Here is a 22,376-nt window from a genome sequence, read left to right on the forward strand (position 1 = left end):
CATTATATCAACCTACTTCCCCACTTATTTCGTTTACGTCCTTAGCTGGGGCATCAATTTGTTTATTTAATCCCTGTACTTTTTATAAAAATGTTATTTGTGGCCCATCATGAATATATAGATAATCACCACAATTAAGAATGCAATGAAGATAAGATGACAATTGAGATAAGAGGGAATGAACCTTAAGATATTTTTACATTCCAAACACTCAAACAGGGAGGATCATTTCTGATCGAGTATGTTTTCTGGTTTCTTTCGTCATGCTCTCAGTATTCTCTTGCTCTTTAACTTGATCTTGGTCTTCTTCGGACTAGTAGTACGCCATCCATATGCTTAAATCATGTTTAGCTTGCCAACATATTTCTGCTTTCTTCCTAAATCTGCTCTTTTTTTCTCACATTCAGTTTATTGCTTAGGATTTGGAATAGTGACAAGTAAAGACAAATCACAACTCACGGTCATCCAATTCCAAGAATAGAGGTTTGCTCCTTTCTTTATAGCTTATTATATTGGCTACTTCTTTTGTTCATTTATTCAAGATTTGAAGAAATTTCACTCATAAAGATGGATATATAAAGTTCTCGTTTAGATCTTTCAACTCTCATGGCTAATTTAACAAAAAAAATAATACATTATAATTTTTTCCTAATTTAACTGGTAGCTCTTTAACAAAATTTTGACAAAATTCATTTCATTCAAATGTCCAATAATAAGCTTTAAGAGGCAGCAGCTTCAAAACGAGGGGAATATTCAGAAATGAATGCTCATAAATAAATATATTTGCAGGCTAGCTTTTTGTTTCTTAGTTATCAATTTGGTCTTCAAGGTTTAATTTGATTTCAAATTTCAGCGATTTTATTTATGAACAGTGGCAATTAGTATATTTATTATTAGTTTAAAAAATAAAACAAATTTCATTTCTTTTTCTTCTTGACTTTTGGTTCTGTGCTTGGTTTCATCCTCGGAAGGATTTCCCAAAGCAAAGTGGTGGTGCCACGCCACAGTGGTCAACTTTTGAGTGCGTGTGGTTTGGTTGGGTTAAGCCAAAGTGCGGAGTGAAGAAGAAGAAAAAATGAGAATCCTTTTATTTTTTTATATAATAATAAATATAGTGACGGAAGAAGAAGAAATGATTAAATATCGTCACTATTCATAAACAAAATCAGTTGAAATTTTTTATCTTAAGGATGCCAACCTAATTAGACGGAAAAGAGCAGATTGGTCTGTTTTGTCTATTTTAAAATAATTTGTGATTAAAGTGAATTTTTAAAAAATTTGGAACCAAATTATACCTTTTAAAAAATAATTTAGGAACTAAATTGATAATTAAGTTTTTTTTAAGGATGCTCCAAACTTTTGGATTAATAATAGTGATGTATATTTTCATTATTTAACTATATGCTTTATAATATATAGTTTATTAGACCTACAACCGTATTCCAATTTAGGTTTTTTTTTACCTAACAGGGGTAGTTTTATTTTTGAAAAATTTATCAAGATGAGTAATTTTTGAATTTAATAGGGAGTTATGATTAAGTTATGTTTTAAAACTTAACTTTTAATAAACCACATGCTAATGTGCACAAAATAAATGAAATGCATGGATAAATGCACACACTTATCCATTTTGAGCGTCCTTGTCTTACAATTGTTTGTGATCATCAACATATATATGTTAATCATTTGGATAAATTATTTTTATTATTTAAATAAATTATTTTTTAGCGTCTTGGTCTTGCAATTGTACTGCAATCATCAAAATATATTTAAAATTATTGAATTCTATTTAAATAAATTATATTTGTCATTTAAAAATATTATTGAAAATGAAAGTTTTTAAACCATGGAGTCCTTCCCGTTGTTCATTGATTATTAAATGAACTTGTGAATTTCGATTAACATTACTACTTAAAATCAAAATTATCTAAATAAACATTTAATTATTATAATTGTATATTATATCGCGTTTTATTACTTAATATGAAAACTATCAAAATTATTTTTTTAATTATCAAATTATATACTACCTCCGTTCTTATTTATAAAAAACAAGTTATACTATAAAAAGAAATAAAGATAATATTAAATAAGATTATTCTAAACAACATAATTTTGCATTAAATAAAATTGTTAAAAAAATATATAATCATTGATTATTATGAAACTAAGGTTTCGATAATTGACAAACTTTTATTCAAGTATCTCTTACTATATGTTTTTTGAATAAAAAAGTAACATTTACTATAAACTAGATTTTAAATCCATGCATTGCAAAAATTTCTTTAATTTTTTTTATATTTTACTTAATACTTTTTAAAATATATATTTATCAATAAAATTATTATTTTTAAAAATATTTATATTAAATTTGAGGAAGAAGATTATCTATATTCTTAATTAAGTTCATTTATAAATACTTAAATGTGTTTGCGCTAAACATCAAATTATGGTACTATTCAAATAATTTAACTTTAACTTCAATATATTAATTATTTGTGTTCAATCGCTTGATTAAAGAGTCTTCAATCTACACCTACCATAGTATTTATAGTTTGAATAAAATTAAATTAAAAAATAAAGTATACTCATATATATATAATAACTTTTATTTTAATTTTTATCCTTAATTATTAATTTTAAAAGTATATAATAAATATAATATTAAAAATTAATATGAAAATGGTATAAATTAACATTTTATCATCAAAATTATATATAAATAGAATTAATGTTAGCAATTTAATTTTTTTATTAAATGTAATTAGCTAGGAGCATTAAATTAAATTACATCCGACTACTATTACAAAGTTAAATAATCAATCTAATGATTAGAAAACTTCAGTTGAACTTTATTATAGATATAAGAGAGATAACTCTATATATTATTATTTCTCATGAAATATATATTAGAGTAACTAATGTAGAAAATGAGCATAAGTAGTGATAAAACATTTAACATTACTACTTAAAATTAAAATTATCTAAATAAACATTTAATTATTACAATTGTATATTATATAGTGTTTTATTGAAAATGATCAAATTTATTTTTTTAATTATTAAATTATATACTACCTCCGTTCTTTTTTATATAAAAAAAGTTATACTATAAAAAAAATAGAAAATATTAAATAAGATTATTGTAAACAACATAATTTTGCATTAAATAAAATTGTTAAAAAAAATATATAATCATTGATTATGATGAAACTAAGGTTTCGATAATTGACAAACTTTTATTCAAGTATCTCTTATTATATTTTTCTAATAAAAAAAGTATGATTTACTCTAAACTAGATTTTAAATCCATGCATTGCAAAAATTTCTTTAAATTTTGTTATTTTACTTAATACTTTTTAAAATATATATTTATCAATAAAAATTTTGTTTTTTAAAATATTTATATTAAATTTGAGGAAGAATATTATCTATATTCTTAATTAAGTTAATTTATAAATGCTTTAAATGTGTTTATTGTAAAAAAAAATATTTTTTAGAATTGTTGAATAGTGTGATTTTATTAATTAAATATGGTCGTTAATTATGTTTAAATGTTTATTTATTTATTTATTTTTAGAAAATGTTTGTAATCTCGGAAAAAGAAAAAATGAGTTGGTTTTCTTATATTGAATCCTCATATGAATAATACATACATTTTTTGTATTGTTATATTTGAAATGTTTGATTAGTGTTTGAGTCATGTGGTATTATTGCTTGTAACATAGGTTGTAACATAGGTTTAGTGGGTCTAGAACCATTTGCAATTTCTTTAAAAATATTACCTGAATGGTCGTATACCGTGTCCATTAAGTTATTGAGCGTTGTTTTAATGATTTCAGTATTTACAAGATTATTAAGAGTGTCCTTTTTGGAGAATGTTAATAAACTCGATTTTGAACAAACAATTAACATTTATCATTAAATTTATTAATATAAGAAGGATTAATATATATGTTTCAAACTTTATAAGGATTACTAATCATTAAAATTGTTACCGTTGTCTTTATATGTAGAAAAGAGGATATTTTTTCACCTATATTAAGAGTATGCAAGTCATATTTATTTTTTGCATTTAGTAGGATTATATTGGTTTTTTAAACTTTAATATTAATAATAATAAAATATGCATAACGGTTAATTATAAGATATTCTGATTTTTTTTATAAGTTGATGAAAAGGGCATTTAGTAGGATTATTGATTTTTTTGTTGTTGTTCAAAATGGGAAAAGATACATATTTGGTAAAACATACAAACAACTATGCTTTTGTATTATTAGATTTATTTAACTATAAGCTTTATAATTTATAGTTTCTTATACCATATGTTTGTTTATCATATTATATAGTAACTCTTAATACTTAGAATTATCTTCGTACGGCTAAATCTTACAAAATACAATTTTTTTTACAATTATGAGAGACATAGAAAGAAATAGTAAAAAGTAATTAGGAGTAAAATGAATAATATAAAAGAGAAAAATAGAAGAATTTTTTTATAAAAATTAAAATTAATAATAAAAACATACTGTACAAATAATGCTACTTTTACTTATCCATTACTTAACCAAGCCGTACAATTATTAATTAGAATTTATAAAATATATTGAATAATATTGTTTTGAAGAAGCATTCTCTCCCTGTATTCACACCCCTCCTCCAAAGGTTGTTCCTCTACCAATCCTCTTTGAAAAACCAGAAATCCAATTGGCATCAGTGTCTATGACAGAACATTGAAGCATATCACACAGAATATGAGAAACCTTATCTATTAATTTAGTGTTGTCATCAACCCATTAATCATGCCAAACACTAGCAATGGACTCCCACAGAAATGAGTCTGAATTTTAAACAATTAAAGAGCTCGGATTGCTGTCATTTCTGCCATATTTTCCTTTTAACACTTGCACCCACAAGCTATCACTTCTGATCGAGTATGTTGTCTGGTTTCTTTCGTCATGCTCTCAGTATTCCTAAATCTGCTCTTTCTTTCTCACATTCAGTTTATTGCTTAGGATTTGGAATAGTGACAAGTAAAGACAAATCACAACTCACGGTCATCCAATTCCAAGAATAGAGGTTTGTTCCTTTCTTTATAGCTAATTATATTGGCTACTTCTTTTGTTCATTTATTCAAGATTTGAAGAAATTTCACTCATAAAGATGGATATATAAAGTTCTCGTTTAGATCTTTCAACTCTCATGGCTAATTTAACAAAAAAACAATATATTATAATTTTTTCCTAATTTAACTGGTAGCTCTTTAACAAAATTTTGACAAAATTCATTTCATTCAAATGTCCAATAATAAGCTTCAAAACGAGGGGAATATTCAGAAATGAATGCTCATAAATAAATATATTTGCAGGCTAGCTTTTTGTTTCTTAGTTATCAATTTGGTCTTCAAGGTTTAATTTGATTTCAAATTTCAGCGGCTTTTATTTATGAACAGTGGCAATTAGTATATTTATTATTAGTTTAAAAAATAAAACAAATTTCATTTCTTTTTCTTCTTGACTTTTGGCTCTGTGCTTGGTTTCATCCTCGGAAGGATTTCCCAAAGCAAAGTGGTGGTGCCACGCCACAGTGGTCAACTTTTGAGTGCGTGTGGTTTGGTTGGGTTAAGCCAAAGTGAGGAGTGAAGAAGAAGAAAAAATGAGAATCCTTTTATTTTTTAAATAATAATAAATATAATGACAGGAAGAAGAAGAAATGATTAAAAATCGTCACTATTCATAAACAAAAAGATGCCAACCTAATTAGATGGGTTAAGCCAAAGTGCCGAGTGAAGAAGAAGAAAAAATAAGAATCCTTTTATTTTTTAAATAATAATAAATATAATGACAGGAAGAAGAAGAAATGATTAAAAATCGTCACTATTCATAAACAAAAAGATGCCAACCTAATTAGACGTAAAAGAGGAGATTGATCTGTTTTATCTGTTTTTAAAATTTTAGAACCAAACTATACCTTTTAAAAAATAATTTAGGAACCAAATTGATAATTATGTTTTTTTTAAGGATGATTCAAACTTTTGAATTAATAGTGATGTATATTTTCATTATTTAACTATATGAATTTATTACGGAGTTGTGAATAAGTTATGTTTTAAAACATAACTTTTAATAAACCACATGCTAATGTGCACAAAATAAATGAAATGCATGGATAAATGCACTGACTTATCCATTTTGAGCGTCCTTGTCTTACAATTGTTTGTGATCATAAACATATATGTTAGGGATCATTTGGATAAATTATTTTTATTATTTAAATAAACTATTTTTTAGCGTCCTGGTCTTACAATTGTACTGCGATCATCAAAATATATTTGAAATTATTGAATTCTATTTAAATAAATTATATTTATCATTTAAAAATATTATTGAAAATGAAAGTTTTTAAACCATGGAGTCCTTCCCATTGTTCATTGATTATTAAATGAACTTGTGAATTTTGATTGATGAAATGTATTTCCTTAATTAGTTATAGACTGATATGGTTTTTATTTATGTGGGGAAGAGATGTAGTTATAGTATCAAGCTGACAGAATGGAGTCTGTGTTGTCCCCGATAGTGGAACGAACCTTTAATTTTGCGGTGGACCCCATTATTCGGCAGTTGGCCTACATCCTCCGTTGCAGGCAAAATGTTGATGAACTCTTGACTAGTTTTGAGAGTCTTGAACTTGAAAAAGAGTCCATAGATCGTCGATGTGACCAAGCTCAGAATAATTTACAAAACATTGAAGCCAAAGTCAAAGAATGGTCAAGGAAAGTAGATGAGTTCAAGACTGAACTAGAGAAGTTTAGGAACGATGAAGGCCACACAAAGACAGGGTTGTCCAATGTTTTATTTTTATTTCCTTACTTTTGGAATAGGCATAGACTTGGCAGACAAGCTAAGAAGATGGCAGAGATTGTCAAGAATCTAATAGATGAGTCGGCCAAGTTCAATGATGTTTCCTACACAGACAACTTAACATTTAATGATTTCACTTTGTCTAATCCGGGCTACATGGGATTTGCTTCTAGACATTCTACAGTGGAAAAAATAATTGCAAAACTTGAAGATTCCTCTGTAAGAATGATTGGGCTGCATGGGAGTGGTGGCATGGGTAAGACCACTTTAATCAAAGCAATTGCTAAGAAAGCTATGGAGAAGAAGCTGTTTAATGTGGTGGCTGTATCAGAAATCACAGCCAATCCCAATCCACAAAAAATCCAGGAAGACATTGCTTACCGGTTAGGATTGAGATTGGAAGGGGAGGGTGAGAATGCTAGAGCTCATCGTCTGATGACGAGGTTAAAGCAAGAGAAGGAGAACACCCTTATAATCTTGGATGACCTTTGGGACAGATTAGACTTGAATAAGTTAGGGATTCCACTTGATGGTGATGTTGATGATAATGATTTAAACACGAAGACAAGCAATGCTAAACAGGGTCCCAAAGAGGTGACTAAAGAAAAATCTCTTGGTGATTATAAGGGCTGCAAAATTTTGCTAACTTCAAGGGATAAAAACGTATTAACTGATAAAATGGAAGTTAAGTCAACTTTCTGTGTAGAGGAATTAGATGACGATGATGCTCTGAGGTTGTTTCGGAAGGAGGCTAGAATACAGGGTGAAATGTCCAAGTGGAAACAAGAAATTGTTAAGAAGTACTGTGCAGGGTTACCTATGGCAATAGTTACAGTTGGAAGGGCATTAAGAGAAAAGAGCGACTCGGAGTGGGAAAAACTTAAAAACCAAGACCTGGTGGGTGTTCAGAATTCTATGGAGATTTCTGTAAAAATGAGTTATGACCGTCTAGAAAATGAGGAGCTCAAGTCCATTTTCTTTCTTTGTGCTCAAATGGGTCATCAACCCCTAATTATGGACTTGGTGAAGTATTGCTTTGGTTTGGGAATACTTAAAGGGGTCTACTCGCTTGGGGAAGCTCGTGGCAGAATATCTACATCAATCCAACAGCTGAAAAACTCAGGTTTGGTGTTGGATGGAAGTTCTAGTATTCATTTCAATATGCATGATCTGGTTCGAGATGCTGCTTTGTCTATAGCACAGAAGGAGCAAAATGTATTTACTTTGAGAGATGGGAAACTTGATGATTGGCCTGAACTCGAGAGGTGCACTTCTATTTCTATATGCAACAGTGATATCATTGATGAGCTTCCAGAAGAAATAAATTGTCCTCAACTTAAATTTTTTCAAATTGACAGCGATGCTTCATCTTTAAAAATACCCGACAGTTTTTTTAAAGGAATGAAAAAGCTCAAAGTATTAATGTTGACTGGTATTCAACTATCAAGCTTACCATCTTCAATTGAAAGCCTATCAGACCTCAGATTGCTTTGTTTGGAGAGATGCACTTTAGATCACAACTTATCCATCATAGGGAAGCTGAAAAAATTAAGAATTCTCAGCTTTTCTGGATCTCGAATTGAAAATTTGCCAGCTGAGTTAAAGGACTTGGATAAACTACAATTACTAGACATCAGCAATTGTTCAGTAGTCAAAAGAATTCCGCCTAAGTTTATGTCAAGGTTGACTTCGTTGGAAGAGTTGTATGTAAGAAAGAGCTTCATCGAAGTGTCGGTGGAAGGAGAGAGAAACCATTGTCAAATTTCGTTTCTTTCTCAACTAAAGCATTTGCATCAATTGCATGTGGTGGACTTAAGCATTCCATGTGCTCAAGTTTTTCCCAAGGAATTGTTCTTTGACAACTTAAGTGATTACAAGATTGAGATTGGGAACTTCAAAACGCTTTCAGCTGGAGATTTCAGGATGCCTAATAAGTATGAAAAGTTCAAATCTTTGGCATTGGAGCTGAAGGATGACACTGACAATATTCACTCTCAGAAAGGAATAAAGTTGTTGTTTAAAAGAGTTGAAAATTTGTTGTTGGGAGAGCTGAATGGTGTTCAAGATGTTATTAATGAGTTGAATTTGGATGGATTTCCACATCTGAAACACTTATCCATCATAAACAACCCTAGCATCAAATATATCATCAACTCAAAGGATTTGTTTTATCCTCAGGATGTTTTTCCCAAGTTGGAATCTCTATGTCTCTACGAACTAAGAAAGATAGAGATGATATACTTTAGTTCAGGTACAGAGATGATATGTTTTAGTCCATTTACAGATTGCTCATTCACCAAATTAAAAACCATCAAGGTCGAGAAGTGTGACCAATTGAAGAATCTTTTCTCCTTTTGCATGGTTAAATTGCTTGCGAGTCTTGAAACAATTGGTGTCTCCAATTGTGGTTCTTTAGAGGAGATCATTAAAATACCTGACAATTCTGATAAGATTGAGTTTCTTAAGTTGATGTCTTTGTCACTTGAATCATTATCATCATTCACTAGTTTTTATACCACAGTAGAGGGGTCTTCTACAAACAGGGATCAGATACAAATTACTGTTATGACTCCTCCTCTTTTTGGTGAACTGGTATGATAGTGCATATTTTTCCTTTAAATTTTTTAATTAGTTTGTGACTAATTATTTTTCAGTTGTAAATATGTTAATTGTGTATGTGCTTGCAGGTTGAAATACCAAACTTAGAGAACTTGAATTTAATCTCAATGAACAAGATCCAGAAGATATGGAGCGACCAGCCCCCGTCAAACTTCTGCTTTCAAAACTTAATAAAATTAGTTGTGGATGATTGTGATAATTTGAGATATTTGTGTTCAATGTCCGTGGCCAGCAGTTTGAGGAAACTGAAAGGCCTCTTTGTAAGCAAGTGTAAAATGATGGAGAAGATTTTTAGCACAGAAGGAAATAGTGCAGGCAAGGTGTGTATAGGTGTAAATAAGTAAATTTTTATAGTTGACTGAATGTTATGCATTTCTGTTTAGTTTGATTACCAAATAATGGTTTGTTTTCATCAAAGTGCAGGTCTGCGTCTTTCCTAAGTTGGAGGAAATCCACCTCGACTACATGGATAAGTTAACAGACATATGGCAAGCTGAAGTGAGTGCTGATTCCTTTTCTAGTCTCACTTCTGTGTACATTAAGAGTTGCGATAAACTAGACAAAATTTTTCCGAGTCACATGGAAGGATGGTTTGCGAGTTTGAACAGCTTGAAGGTTTATTCTTGTGAGTCAGTGAAAGTGATTTTTGAAATCAAAGATTCTCAGCAAGCAGATGCATCTGGTGGGATAGACACAAATTTGCAGGTTTTTGATGTAAGGGGACTCCTAAAGTTGGAGCAGGTGTGGAGCAGGGATCCAGGAGGAATTCTTAACTTCAGAAAACTGCAGAGCATAGAGATGTATGATTGTAAAAGTCTGAGGAATGTATTTCCAGCTTCTGTGGCCAAAGATGTTCCAAAGCTTGAATACATGTCGGTCAGATGGTGTGATGGAATTGTGGAAATTGTTGCCTGTGAAGATGGATCCGAAACAAACACTGAACAATTAGTGTTTCCTGAACTAACCGACATGTGCTTATATGACCTATCAAGCATCCAGCATTTCTACAGGGGGAGACATCCTATAGAGTGTCCAAAATTGAAGAAGTTGGAAGTAAGGGAATGTAACAAGAAGCTAAAAACATTCGGAACCGGAGAAAGGAGCAATGAAGAAGATGAAGCAGTTATGTCAGCTGAAAAGGTAAGTCATATAGTGAGACATAAATGGAGAGTGATATTGTAAGAAGTGTGGCATACTTAAAAAAGATATAGCCCTGCTAAATATAATATGGATTATTAATTTAACGTCTCTCGTCCCCTAATCCCTCTTTTATTTAGAATTTAGAATTCAAGGGAATGTTTGATTAATTATTATAATTTAAGAGCATTTTTTAGTCTTGATGGGACCCAGAGTAACCAATGTGCAGGCAAGGGGCGCTCCATCAGGGATAAGCTTCCTTCTTCATAGTTTACTATTTACTTTTCTTTTATTTTTCTGTAGATATTCCCCAATTTGGAGTTTTTGGATATTGACTTTGACGAAGCACAGAAGTGGTTATTGAGCAACACTGTGAAGCATCGAATGCACCGTTTAAAAGAGCTTAGGTTAAGCCAAGTTAATGATGGTGAACGTCTCTGTCAGATTCTGTACAGAATGCCAAATCTAGAAAAGTTACAGTTGTGGGAAGCTGAACATTTGCTTAAAGAGTCGTCGGAGTCACGTTTGGGAACCGTATTACAGCTGAAGGAATTGGTTTTGTGGGAGTCAGAGATAATGGATATAGGATTTGAACGAGAACCAGTTCTACAGAGACTAGAGGTTTTGAGCTTATATGAGTGCCACAGATTGAGGAATTTGGCTCCTCCCTCGGTATCATTGGCTTACTTGACAAATTTGGAAGTAAGAGATTGTGTTAGATTAAGGAATTTAATGGCATCCTCAACGGCAAAAAGCTTGGTTCAACTTAAGTCCATGAAGATAAGCAGATGTGATGAATTAGAGGAAATAGTAAGCGATGAGGGAAATGAAGAAGAAGAGCAAATAGTGTTTGGCAAATTGATTACTATAGTACTTGAGGGGCTAGAAAAGCTGAAAAGTTTTTGCAGTTACAAGAAGTGTGAATTCAAATTCCCGTCATTGGAAGTATTGATTGTGAGAGAATGCCCAATGATGGAAAGATTCACGGAGGGTGGCGCAAGAGCAGCAAAGTTACAAAACATAGTTACTGCTTATGAAGAAGGAAAAGAGGAAGCCAAATGGCAGTGGGAAGGAGACTTGAATGCCACCATACAAAATGTTTGGGAAGATCAGGTACTTATTCATTCTTAATACGTTAATGTTTTATTTATAATTTTAGTCTCTTTAATATTTTAAAATATTCATTTATAATCCTCCACGCGAAATTAAAATTAAAAAAATACAAACTTATAAAATAAAAAATGAGTAAAACATATTACAGAAATGAAAATTAAAAAAGCATAAACTTTTAAGGATTAAAATTAAAAAAAAAACTTACCAGAGACAAAAATAAAAAAATATTAACTTACATTTATCAAATACATATTTAAACTTATATTTATTTCAAATTCTGCTAGTTTTTATTAACTTTTCTTCTTTCCTTAAAAAAACAAACTTTTCTTCTTTCATGAGATAAAAAAAATTACTTCCCATGAATGGAAATTATAAATCCTTGTTTTTGCCATAAAAAGCCTTAACCAGAAAGTATGTTAAATTTCTTAAGATATAAATATGTTAGCTCAAAAAACCAGCATTTATATAAATTTATTAATCATTTTTGTTTTAAAAAAATTCATTCGTAAAATTTAAAATAATACGAATTTGACTGCTTCATGTAGTCAGCTTAATCATAAAGAAAACTTTCCCTCATCTTACAAATTTTCTTTTTAATCAAAATAAATAAATTTCAATTCATATTTGATTGTCATCCATTAATTTTTTGTTAACATTTTTAGTCCTTGTAGAAATTTTTGCTCATTATTAATCCTATTGTTTATGTTATATTTAATAAGTTAACAAATTCATATTTGATCGACCAACACATTTTTAGAGGGATTAAAACTTTAAAGAAAGATTGAAAATAGTCAAAAAAAGAGGTAAAAATTAGAATATAAAAAGATGAGAGTTAAAAACTTAATTAAAAAAAATAACTTGTTGATTTGTGAAATGGAACAAGTTGCATTTGAATTTACATATATAAAATAGCATATAAACGTGATAATAAGTTAACAAATTTATTCATATAATTAAATTTTATAATATATAATTTTTAACATATAAATTAAATTTTAAAATTATGAAAAATAATTTATGTTAGGATGTATTATTATTTTAAATAATTGATGTTTTCTTTTAAAAATATTTAAATTAAAGTTAGAAACAAGGATGCCGTCAAGTTTTCTTACGCCAATTATCTTAGTTTTGTTTCTCTCTGATGGAAGGAAGAAAGGTGTTTTAATGGTCCCCTGATGATGAAACTTGGAATGTAATTTTAAAATAAACAAGGGACATAATTGCTCCCCTCCAAATTAATATATGTCTGCCACACAACTCAGTCCCATCATTCTTTGGTGTTGGCCAAGATAGCAAGAGTTGATGGATTTATTTTTTATTATTAATTATTAATTATATAAAAATTTATTTATATTTATTATCCATTTGACTAGTGATTTTTAAGATATTAGGTGTTTTTCATTAAAATATAATAAATATATTTTTAATTAATATGATAATCTCAAAGCAAAATAATTATTATATTTATTATTAAGAATTTTTCATTGAAAGTTTAAAATAATGTTAACAATTAAGAATTCTCACTTGAATTAATTTAATGATGTCTTCCACATATGAATTATTTATATATATAATTTAATAAATAAAATTAATTATTTTTGTTCAATAAAGACTGTTATGGATATATTAATTTGTCTTCATTATTATTATCTTATTTAATAATAATTTTATGCTTAAAAGTAAATTAGATTAAAATTATAAAAGAATTTATTATTATTATTATTATAATTTCTAGTTTAATTTTAACCCAGATCTATCAAGTTAACAATTTAATAGTAAATAAATAATAATTTTTTTTATCAAAATTAATAATAAGATGGATTGATCTTTAACATATATATTTAATTCCATATATATATATATATATATATATATATATATATATATATATATATATATATATATATATATATATATATATAATTTTACATTTTTACTTATGGCCGTTTATCTAAAAATAATAAAATAAATCTATGATCTTATAGTTTATATTATAAATGGCTTTCTTTATTAATTAATAATATTTTTTATAATATAGAGCTATTTTTTTTCATATGTTAAACCCATGTTTGTTTGAATTTTTATTCAGATTTTTCTATGATTTTTTTCTACAAATTGTTATAATTCTGAGAGAGAAAAATATGATTATTTTCTTTAATTTCATTAAAAAAATCCATAGATTTTTTTCCCTGTATCCTCACACAAATATTTTGTATATAGAAAAACAAACTAAATGTTTCAGGTTCATTTTTTCACACAAAAAAATGGAAATGAAAATTTTAATTTTTCAGACAAAAGTAAAAAAAAAAAAATTATACTATATAAAAAATATTTTGGTTCCTCCAATATTTTTTTTCTCAAAGTTCCGCCACTGATTTCATGCGTCTCTATGTCTAATATCAAGTTCCTCTCTTTTTCTTTGTCTTTTTATTAACTAAATATTAATACAGTAACTGATTTATGACTAATCTATCTATTTGTTATAATGTAATCGCCAGCTATGAAACTGACATATTAGCCTTTTGTAAATAATATCCTATTTTGCATGCACAGCTTTTGGAGTCTGCAAGTACTGTATCATCTCTTAGTCTGCTCGGAGATAGCCCACTACAAGTGATATGGCTTGACTCACGGCGGATCCCAAAGTCGTGCTTCAGTAACTTGAACTCTTTGGCTGTGGAGGGATGCCAATTTTTAACAGATGTTGTCATACCCTTCTATTTACTTCCTTTCTTAACTAATTTGGAAGAATTACAAGTCCGAAAGTGTGGTTCTGTGAAAAGCATATTTGACGTGAAAACAACTACGGGATTGGGAGCAGCAGCCTTCCCTAGACCTCTCCCTTTTTCCCTCAAGAAATTGACTTTAGAGAGGCTGCCAAAACTGGAGAATGTCTGGAATGAAGATCCTCATGGAATTCTAACCATGCAACTTCTACAACATGTTATTGTTGAGAAATGTAAATGCCTTACAAGTGTGTTTCCCGCATCAGTAGCCAAAGATCTTGAAATACTAGTTGTCAAAGACTGTGAGGAATTGATGGAAATTGTTGCAGAGGATAATGCAGATCCAAGAGAAGACAATCTAGAGCTTACGTTCCCTTGTCCCTGTGTGAGGTCATTGAAACTACAAGGTTTGCCCAAGTTCAAGTATTTTTATTACTGCTCACTGCAGTGTGACATGTTCCAGACACCTAACGAAGATGAAATGGTACTATTTTCTTACTGCAGAACTGATGCCTGTAAATTAAATATAATTGCACTACTTTTATAAGAATTGAATTACCACCATTAGTTTCTATACATCATTTTTATTGTTCAATGAGTGATATGAACATGGTCTTAAAATTAAAATGTGAGAATTTCACGTACATTACTATATATGCTGTGTTCTATCTTCTATGACTATTAACCCCCATTTTTCATATGTTTTACATAAATAAGTAAAAGAATACACTTAAGGGTAAATGTTGCATTCATGATACAACAATGACATTTTAGGTTTGAGCTTTATTCTTATTAATACAGACAATTACAGAGAATCTTACACACGCCATTTTACTTTATCAAATATCATGTATGGATGGTTCTCAAATCTTTAAAAACAATCTTTATAACTGCTCTAACCTGCTTTTGCTTGGTTATCGGTTTCTGTTCGTAGCCTACATCCAACTTGAAGTGCCTGTCACTCGGTGAAAAAGGACTGGAGATGATCAAGCGTGGAGAATTTCAGAGAAACTTCATACACAAGTTACAAGTTCTTACTCTGTGCTTTCATAATGGGTCGGATGTATTCCCATATGAAATTCTACAACTGGCGCCCAATATAGAGAAGCTTGTGGTGTACAATGCTTCCTTCAAGGAGATTAATGTGGATTACACTGGACTCCTATTACAGCTCAAAGACCTATGCTTGGAGTCCCTTCCAGAGCTTGTTTCCATTGGGTTAGAGAACTCTTCCATTCAGCCCTTATTGGGAAATCTAGAAACCTTGGAAGTAATAGGTTGTTCTAGTTTAAAAGACTTGGTACCATCTACAGTGTCTTTCTCCAATCTGACATATTTGGAAGTAGAAAGATGCCATTGCCTGCTATATTTGTTCACATCCTCCACAGCAAGAAGTTTGGGTCAACTCAAAAGAATGGAGATAAAATGGTGTGATTCAATTGAAGAGGTAGTAGTCTCTAAGGAGGGGGATGAATCACATGAGGAGGGAATAATATTTCCGCAGCTCAATTGTTTGAAACTTGAAAGAATAGGAAAGCTGAGAAGGTTCTACAGAGGAAGTTTATTAAGTTTCCCATCATTGGAGGAATTGTCAGTAATCAAGTGCGAGTGGATGGAAACATTATGTCCAGGTACCCTAAAAGCAGACAAGTTGGTTCAAGTTCAACTTGAGGAGTCATCAGATGCTATCAAATTGGAAAATGACCTGAACTCTACCATGCGGGAGGCATTTAGGAAAAAGGTACGTTTTCAATTATTTTGATTAAATATGATTGATATTGGTGTATGTTGTTGTTATAATGCAAAATATACAGCGTTAGGTTAATTAGATTCATCTTCAAATTAACTTTGGCCTCATCCAATTTATCTTGGATTCTCAGCGTCGTCCAATTTTTCGGAAAACCAAAAAATTCACGGAAACAACATTTGTGTGCCAATCAAATTTGGCTCATATTAACTATTTACGTTAAACTCATAATATTTAAGTAATTTAATTTATTTTCTTATGTACTTTATCAATGCTACTTAACTTTTATATATATATAAATTAATAACACTGATATAAAATGCATCCAAACTCTTTCAAGTCACTGTAAAAATGATTTGAATTTTTTTAAAAAAAATTCTAAATAAGGTAAAAGAAATACTCCACTATCTAGCTTTGATCATGCGTATGTTTTGTCAAATGATTAATTTTGAATTTTGAAGAATAATATACTCTCTTTGATACAAATATCTATAAACTTTTTTATTAGTGCAACAAACACATATAAAAAATATTCCAGAAAATACTTTCATAGAATCAACTAGTTGAAAACTTTTAGGCGCATTAATCCAAAAATCAACAAACACGTCTTTAATTCTATATTAATTATAACATTAATTATTGCATCGATCACTTAAATAATTTTACATTAACTATTCTTTTTTATTTATTTATTTATTATTATTATTATTATTATAACATACAAGCTTTTAAAAAAATAATAGCAATATATACAAGACTAGTTTTATTTTATACTAACTTTAAATAGCCTAACTTTAGGTGTTATGTGATAAAAAAAACTTTAAATAATAGCATTTAAGTTTGTTTTAATCAATACTAGAACTGATATTCTCTTAACCTGCCAAATTACTGAGTTAACAGTTGAAACAAATTTAGATGTTACGAAAATTAAATGAAATTCTAAATCTGAATTTTCGTAAATAATTATTGTCATAATTTTATTTAGGACACGTGCAAATAGTATGAATGTTTTTTTTTAAACAAATCCATTTTATATTTGTAACCTACTTTTTCCCCCTCGGTGCGGTATATACAATAAGATATTTGCCAATAATTTTACTAAAATAGGTAAAAGTAAAAAATTTATTTTCATATAAGGTGTAAGTATTGTTTTGAGCGAATTAAGGTATTTTGTGATCTAAAGCTAAAGAATTAATTCCCTAAGATATTAAGATTTATTTAAGTAGTTGATATATAATTATTCATTCACATAAGCCAGGAATCAAACTCATGATCTCCTAGTTAATTAAGGAACAAGCTTACTTAATGTTGATGTCACATGGTGAAATATGAAAATTATTGACATGTCATAGGATTTTTTTATATTGATTAATAAAAAGTGATTTTTATATCATTACAAATATAATCAATGAAAAAGTCTTTTTTATATATAAATTACACTGATATAAAGAGTACATGGGATATAATCATTATAAAAAAAATCACTCGTGTAAATCATTTTGAAGGCAGAATTTTTGTTAGAGAGCATTCACGGTTAACGGAAATCTGGAATATAAATAGAAATTTGTTACTTTTTATAATTTATTATTTTAAAAATAATTACACTTTAAAAATTGAGAGCACATGAGTTATTTGGTGCGATTGGGGATGCATTTCTTCCTACAGAATAATACTACTCTTTTTTTTATTCTTTTACGTCTGCAGTTTTGGCAGTCTGCAGATACGGCATTCGTTATTGACCTCAAAGATAGCCCACTACAAGAGATATGGCTTAGGCTTCACTCACTGCATATCCCCCCACACTTCTGCTTCATTTGGTTAAACACCTTGATTGTGGACGGCTGCCATTTTTTATCAGATGCGGTGTTACCTTTCTCTTTACTTCCTTTATTACCTGATTTGAAAACATTGGAAGTTCGAAACTGTGATTTTGTGAAAATCATATTTGATATGACAACTATGGGACCACTCCCTTTTGCCCTCAAGAATTTGATTTTAGAGCGGCTGCCAAATCTGGAGAATGTTTGGAATTCAAATGTTGAGCTTACGTTCCCCCAAGTCAAGTCATTGGCACTATGTGATCTGCCAAAGTTAAAGTATGACATGTTGAAGCCATTTACACATCTAAATCAAGTCTGTATTCAAAAGGTATCATTACTACTTCTATATGAACCAAATTGCCATCATTAGTGTTCTTTACTACTTCTATATATACGAACAAATTGCCTTTCTGTTAAAATTAAAAAGTTGTGAACCTTTCCCTTATACAGTTATATATGCCATGTTGAGTGTTCTATCCATCTTCTACGCATATTAGCTTCCATTTTTTTATGATTTATCTACATTAAGTCAGATAATACAGTTACTATTCAATGTTGATCATGATGAATTTATGATGGAACATGTTGCAATATTCATGATGTGAAAAAGCATTTGAGGTATGATCCTTATTCTCGTTATTTTCTTCTATAACCTTCCTAATGACTTGTTTGCTCCTATTGAATTGACTTGGTTAATTTGTCATTAATTATTAGACTTATTTTAGCATGAAAGTTCATTATTTCAATTATATAAAAAAGAGCTGGATCTATAACTGCCCTAACCTGCTTTTTCTTCATTGTTGGTTTCTCTTCGTAGCTTACACCCAACATAGAGCACCTGACACTCGGTCAACATGAACTCAACATGATTTTGAGTGGAGAATTCCAGGGAAACCACTTAAACGAGTTAAAAGTTCTTGCTCTGTTCTTTCATATTGAGTCCGATGTATTTGTACAACGGGTGCCCAATATAGAGAAGCTTGAGGTGCTTGGTGGTTTCTTCAGAGAGATTTTCTGCTTTGATAGTCTTAATGTGGATGAGGCGGGATTGCTTTCACAGCTGAAAGTGATATGCTCGGACTCCCTTCCAGAGCTTGTTTCCATTGGGTCAGAGAACTCTGGCATTGTGCCCTTTCTCAGAAATCTAGAAACATTGCAAGTAATCAGCTGTTTCAGTTCAATAAATCTGGTACCATGCACAGTGTCTTTTTCCAATCTGACATATTTGAAAGTAGAAAGTTGCAAGAGTCTGCTATATTTGTTCACATCCTCAACAGCAAGAAGTTTGGGTCAACTCAAAACAATGGAGATAAGTTGGTGTAATTCAATTGAAGAGATAGTGTCTTCAACAGAGGAAGGGGATGAATCAGATGAGAATGAGATAATATTTCAGCAGCTCAATTGTTTGAAACTTGAAGGATTAAGAAAGCTGAGAAGGTTCTACAAAGGGAGTTTAAGTTTCCCGTCCTTGGAGGAATTCACAGTATGGCGTTGCGAGAGGATGGAAAGTTTGTGTGCAGGTACAGTCAAAACAGACAAGCTGTTACAAGTGACATTCAAATTGTTCTTAGATGATATCCCATTGGAAACTGATCTGAACTCTGCCATGCAAAACCGATAGGCATTTCTGGCGAGGGTATGTCTTTTTATTCAACTGTTGTTATAATACACTGTGTCAGAAGTTTAGTTTTTACTAGTATGTTATGTGACAAGATTAATTTAAATTTTGAAAAGAATTTAATTACCGTGTTTAATTTATAATTAAATTCAGAAATTCTTTTATCTTTCGTTGTCTTTGTCATAGTCGTGTTGTTGTTATTATTATTATTATTATTATTATTATTATTATTATTATTATTATTATTATTATTATTATTATTATTATTATTATTATTATTATTATTATTATTATTATTAATTAACATAATTTTTATAAATTGTTTAGGCAATGACTCCAATATTACAGTTAGAGGAGATTGATTCACCAACAAAAAGTGGTTAGAGGAGATGAACAAATTAAGTGGCCCGGTGCCTACCCCCAAAAAAAAAAGTGGCCCAGTTTGATTGTGTGTGTGGTCTACTCAGTTAGTGGTAAAATACATTGTTCTATTCTATTTATTATGTAATGTGTGATTATAAGTCTTAAACGACCCTGGAGAATAAAAATGAAGTGATAACTTGTAAGTTTGTAATACTAAAACTTAACTGTATGTTTTATGACAAAATAAAATAAAAATGTGTCGTAAATTATGCATGTTCTGTTTGTTCACCATTCATTTTACTTATGTTTCAAAATTCAAATTTTGTCATAAAACGCTAGGTATCTAAAAAATATTAAAATATATTATTTATATTTTCATATACATTTATTTATTAACATTTCACTTAAATAAAATTATATTTATACTCTATTTCTTAAAAAAGAAAATGTTATAAAAGTTATACATCCTATGTTTTTTTAAATTACCTTACGATTAACAATTTACTAAACATAAAGTTAATTTTATAATAATTAATTATGAAAAAAATACTACCTCGACTCCTTTTTATTTACATCGCTTACATATTTTGTCTAATCATCTTAGTTATGTTTCTTGGTATATTACCTCTAATCTATATATAAGAAATAATTATCTAATTTATTAACACCAATCATAATAATTAAAATAAATATTTTACAATAAATTTTAATTTCATTTAAGATAATCCATTCATTAAATGGTTGAAAAGATAATTGTTTTTTTTAATTCAACCAATGAATATATCTTAATTTATTGATGGCTCAATAAATATACTTACTTTCATTGAAAAATAAATGTAATCACTAATAAATATCATAATAATTATAAAAAAAATTAACAATAAAATAGTTGTTATAATTAAGATTAAAAAATATTATCTTATACTATAATAATTTTTTATTAAATAATGTCAAGAGATACACAGCGCAAGGCCTTTTTCACGAGTCTACGTCAATGCCGCTTTCAGGATTTGACTTTACATTTTCAAAGGTGGATTCGACACTAGTACACACGCTTAAGTGTTTATTTACTCCAGATTATTAAATAATTTACCTGTTATTGGATCTAATTGAAATATAATTTGTGTACTAAGACATAAGTTAGTGAGTGTTTGGAATACAATTAATTGAAAAAGTGAAATTTGATTATTGAACTTAACTTTATAAATTTAAATTTAGTTAATGTAGATTTAATGTAATTTTGATTTATGTTTAGACTTTTTTATGTATAACGGAAAAGCTAAGAGAACAATAACTTTAAGAAAAAAATCTCAATTTGGATGAAAGTTTCATTTAATTCAATTAGAAAAAGTTTTGTTAAACGAGTAGGTGTAACTTTTCGTCAACATCGAATTTCAATTTGGGTGTCATACACCATTGAAAGTCTTAATTATGAATGTTATTAAAAAAATATATAACTTTTTCCTATAAAAAAATATAGCTTTACTTTTATTATTTCTTCAATTGAAGTGGATTGTGTTAATTGAAGTGGATTTTACATAAACTGGTATGATGTTTGAAGTCTCTTAACTAAGAACATTGTCGTTCTTTTTAATTGAGACACCTCAATCATAGGATGAATACTTGTAAAGAACACTTTAATATTTATGTCACTTACTATTTCACTAAAGCAATGATATATATGTAAGAAATATTATCTATAATAATTCTAATTATATTTAGCAGTTAGTGGTGGTTGGATTCCTTAGCATGAGGTTATTTGAGATGATATTATCTAATTCTACTGTACCAATATAGTAGTAACTTTTGGATCGATAAAATAATGTTCACAATTATATTTCAAAAATTTTGCACTTAGTATTTACTTTAACTAACACTTAAGATTTGGACATATGTTTAATTTACTATACAAATTAAGAGTTAAGTCCAATCCAGAATATTTTTGTTTAACATATTATATTAAACATAAGAAGTGTTTTTGGTTTGTATATTGTTGTGATGTAATATTAAATTAGCATTTAAATTATTGATAACATGCTTCAATTTTCTTATACCAATAAAATTGTTTTTATTGATAGGATTTATGATTTATCATATTATTAGAATAGCTCTATCATATGTATATCGACAATCTAATTGTTAAGATACACACATATATATATATATATATATATATATATATATATATATATATATATATATATTAATAAAGACTAATTCATTCAAAGCATTTTTTATGGAAAACAATTCTTATTAAATTGGAAAGAATCACAACGGGTGGCTAAGGTCTCTTTCCTAAGAATTTGGCGCCAATATATATATTAAGAATTTAAATTTATAATCACTAGTGAACTAAAATAAATTTGTATTAAT

The 22,376-nt window shown here is 29.0% G+C and overlaps 1 protein-coding gene and 1 long non-coding RNA gene across 16 annotated transcripts; one reads left to right on the forward strand and one right to left on the reverse strand.

Moving 5' to 3' along the window:
• On the forward strand, nucleotides 1-20,276 carry LOC100783381 (uncharacterized). Of its 15 annotated transcripts, XM_006583210.4 has the most exons (13): nucleotides 1-319; nucleotides 408-483; nucleotides 5,004-5,079; nucleotides 6,523-9,452; nucleotides 9,548-9,799; nucleotides 9,903-10,619; nucleotides 10,920-11,729; nucleotides 14,283-14,675; nucleotides 14,775-14,939; nucleotides 15,390-16,196; nucleotides 17,907-18,350; nucleotides 18,840-19,658; nucleotides 19,968-20,276. In XM_006583210.4, the coding sequence occupies exons 4-12, from the start codon at nucleotides 6,552-6,554 to the stop codon at nucleotides 19,641-19,643; spliced, it is 7,293 nt and encodes a 2,430-aa protein (XP_006583273.2). In that variant the 5' UTR covers nucleotides 1-319; nucleotides 408-483; nucleotides 5,004-5,079; nucleotides 6,523-6,551; the 3' UTR covers nucleotides 19,644-19,658; nucleotides 19,968-20,276. The 15 variants fall into 15 exon arrangements, with proteins under 15 accessions (XP_006583273.2, XP_040873234.1, XP_040873235.1 ...); XM_041017300.1 differs by having other exon boundaries at nucleotides 6,531-9,452; nucleotides 14,283-14,939; XM_041017301.1 differs by having other exon boundaries at nucleotides 5,016-5,079; nucleotides 6,531-9,452; nucleotides 14,283-14,939.
• On the reverse strand, nucleotides 5,612-6,084 carry LOC121175160 (uncharacterized). Its single transcript, XR_005892339.1, has 2 exons — nucleotides 5,903-6,084; nucleotides 5,612-5,755 (listed from the first exon to the last, which is right to left on the reverse strand). It is a non-coding gene; the product is annotated as an uncharacterized lncRNA (long non-coding RNA).
• Nucleotides 20,277-22,376: the final 2,100 nt, after the last annotated feature.

The sequence above is a fragment of the Glycine max genome, chromosome 7 (assembly GCF_000004515.6).
Source record: "Glycine max cultivar Williams 82 chromosome 7, Glycine_max_v4.0, whole genome shotgun sequence".
NCBI classification, from domain to species: Eukaryota; Viridiplantae; Streptophyta; class Magnoliopsida; order Fabales; family Fabaceae; genus Glycine; species Glycine max.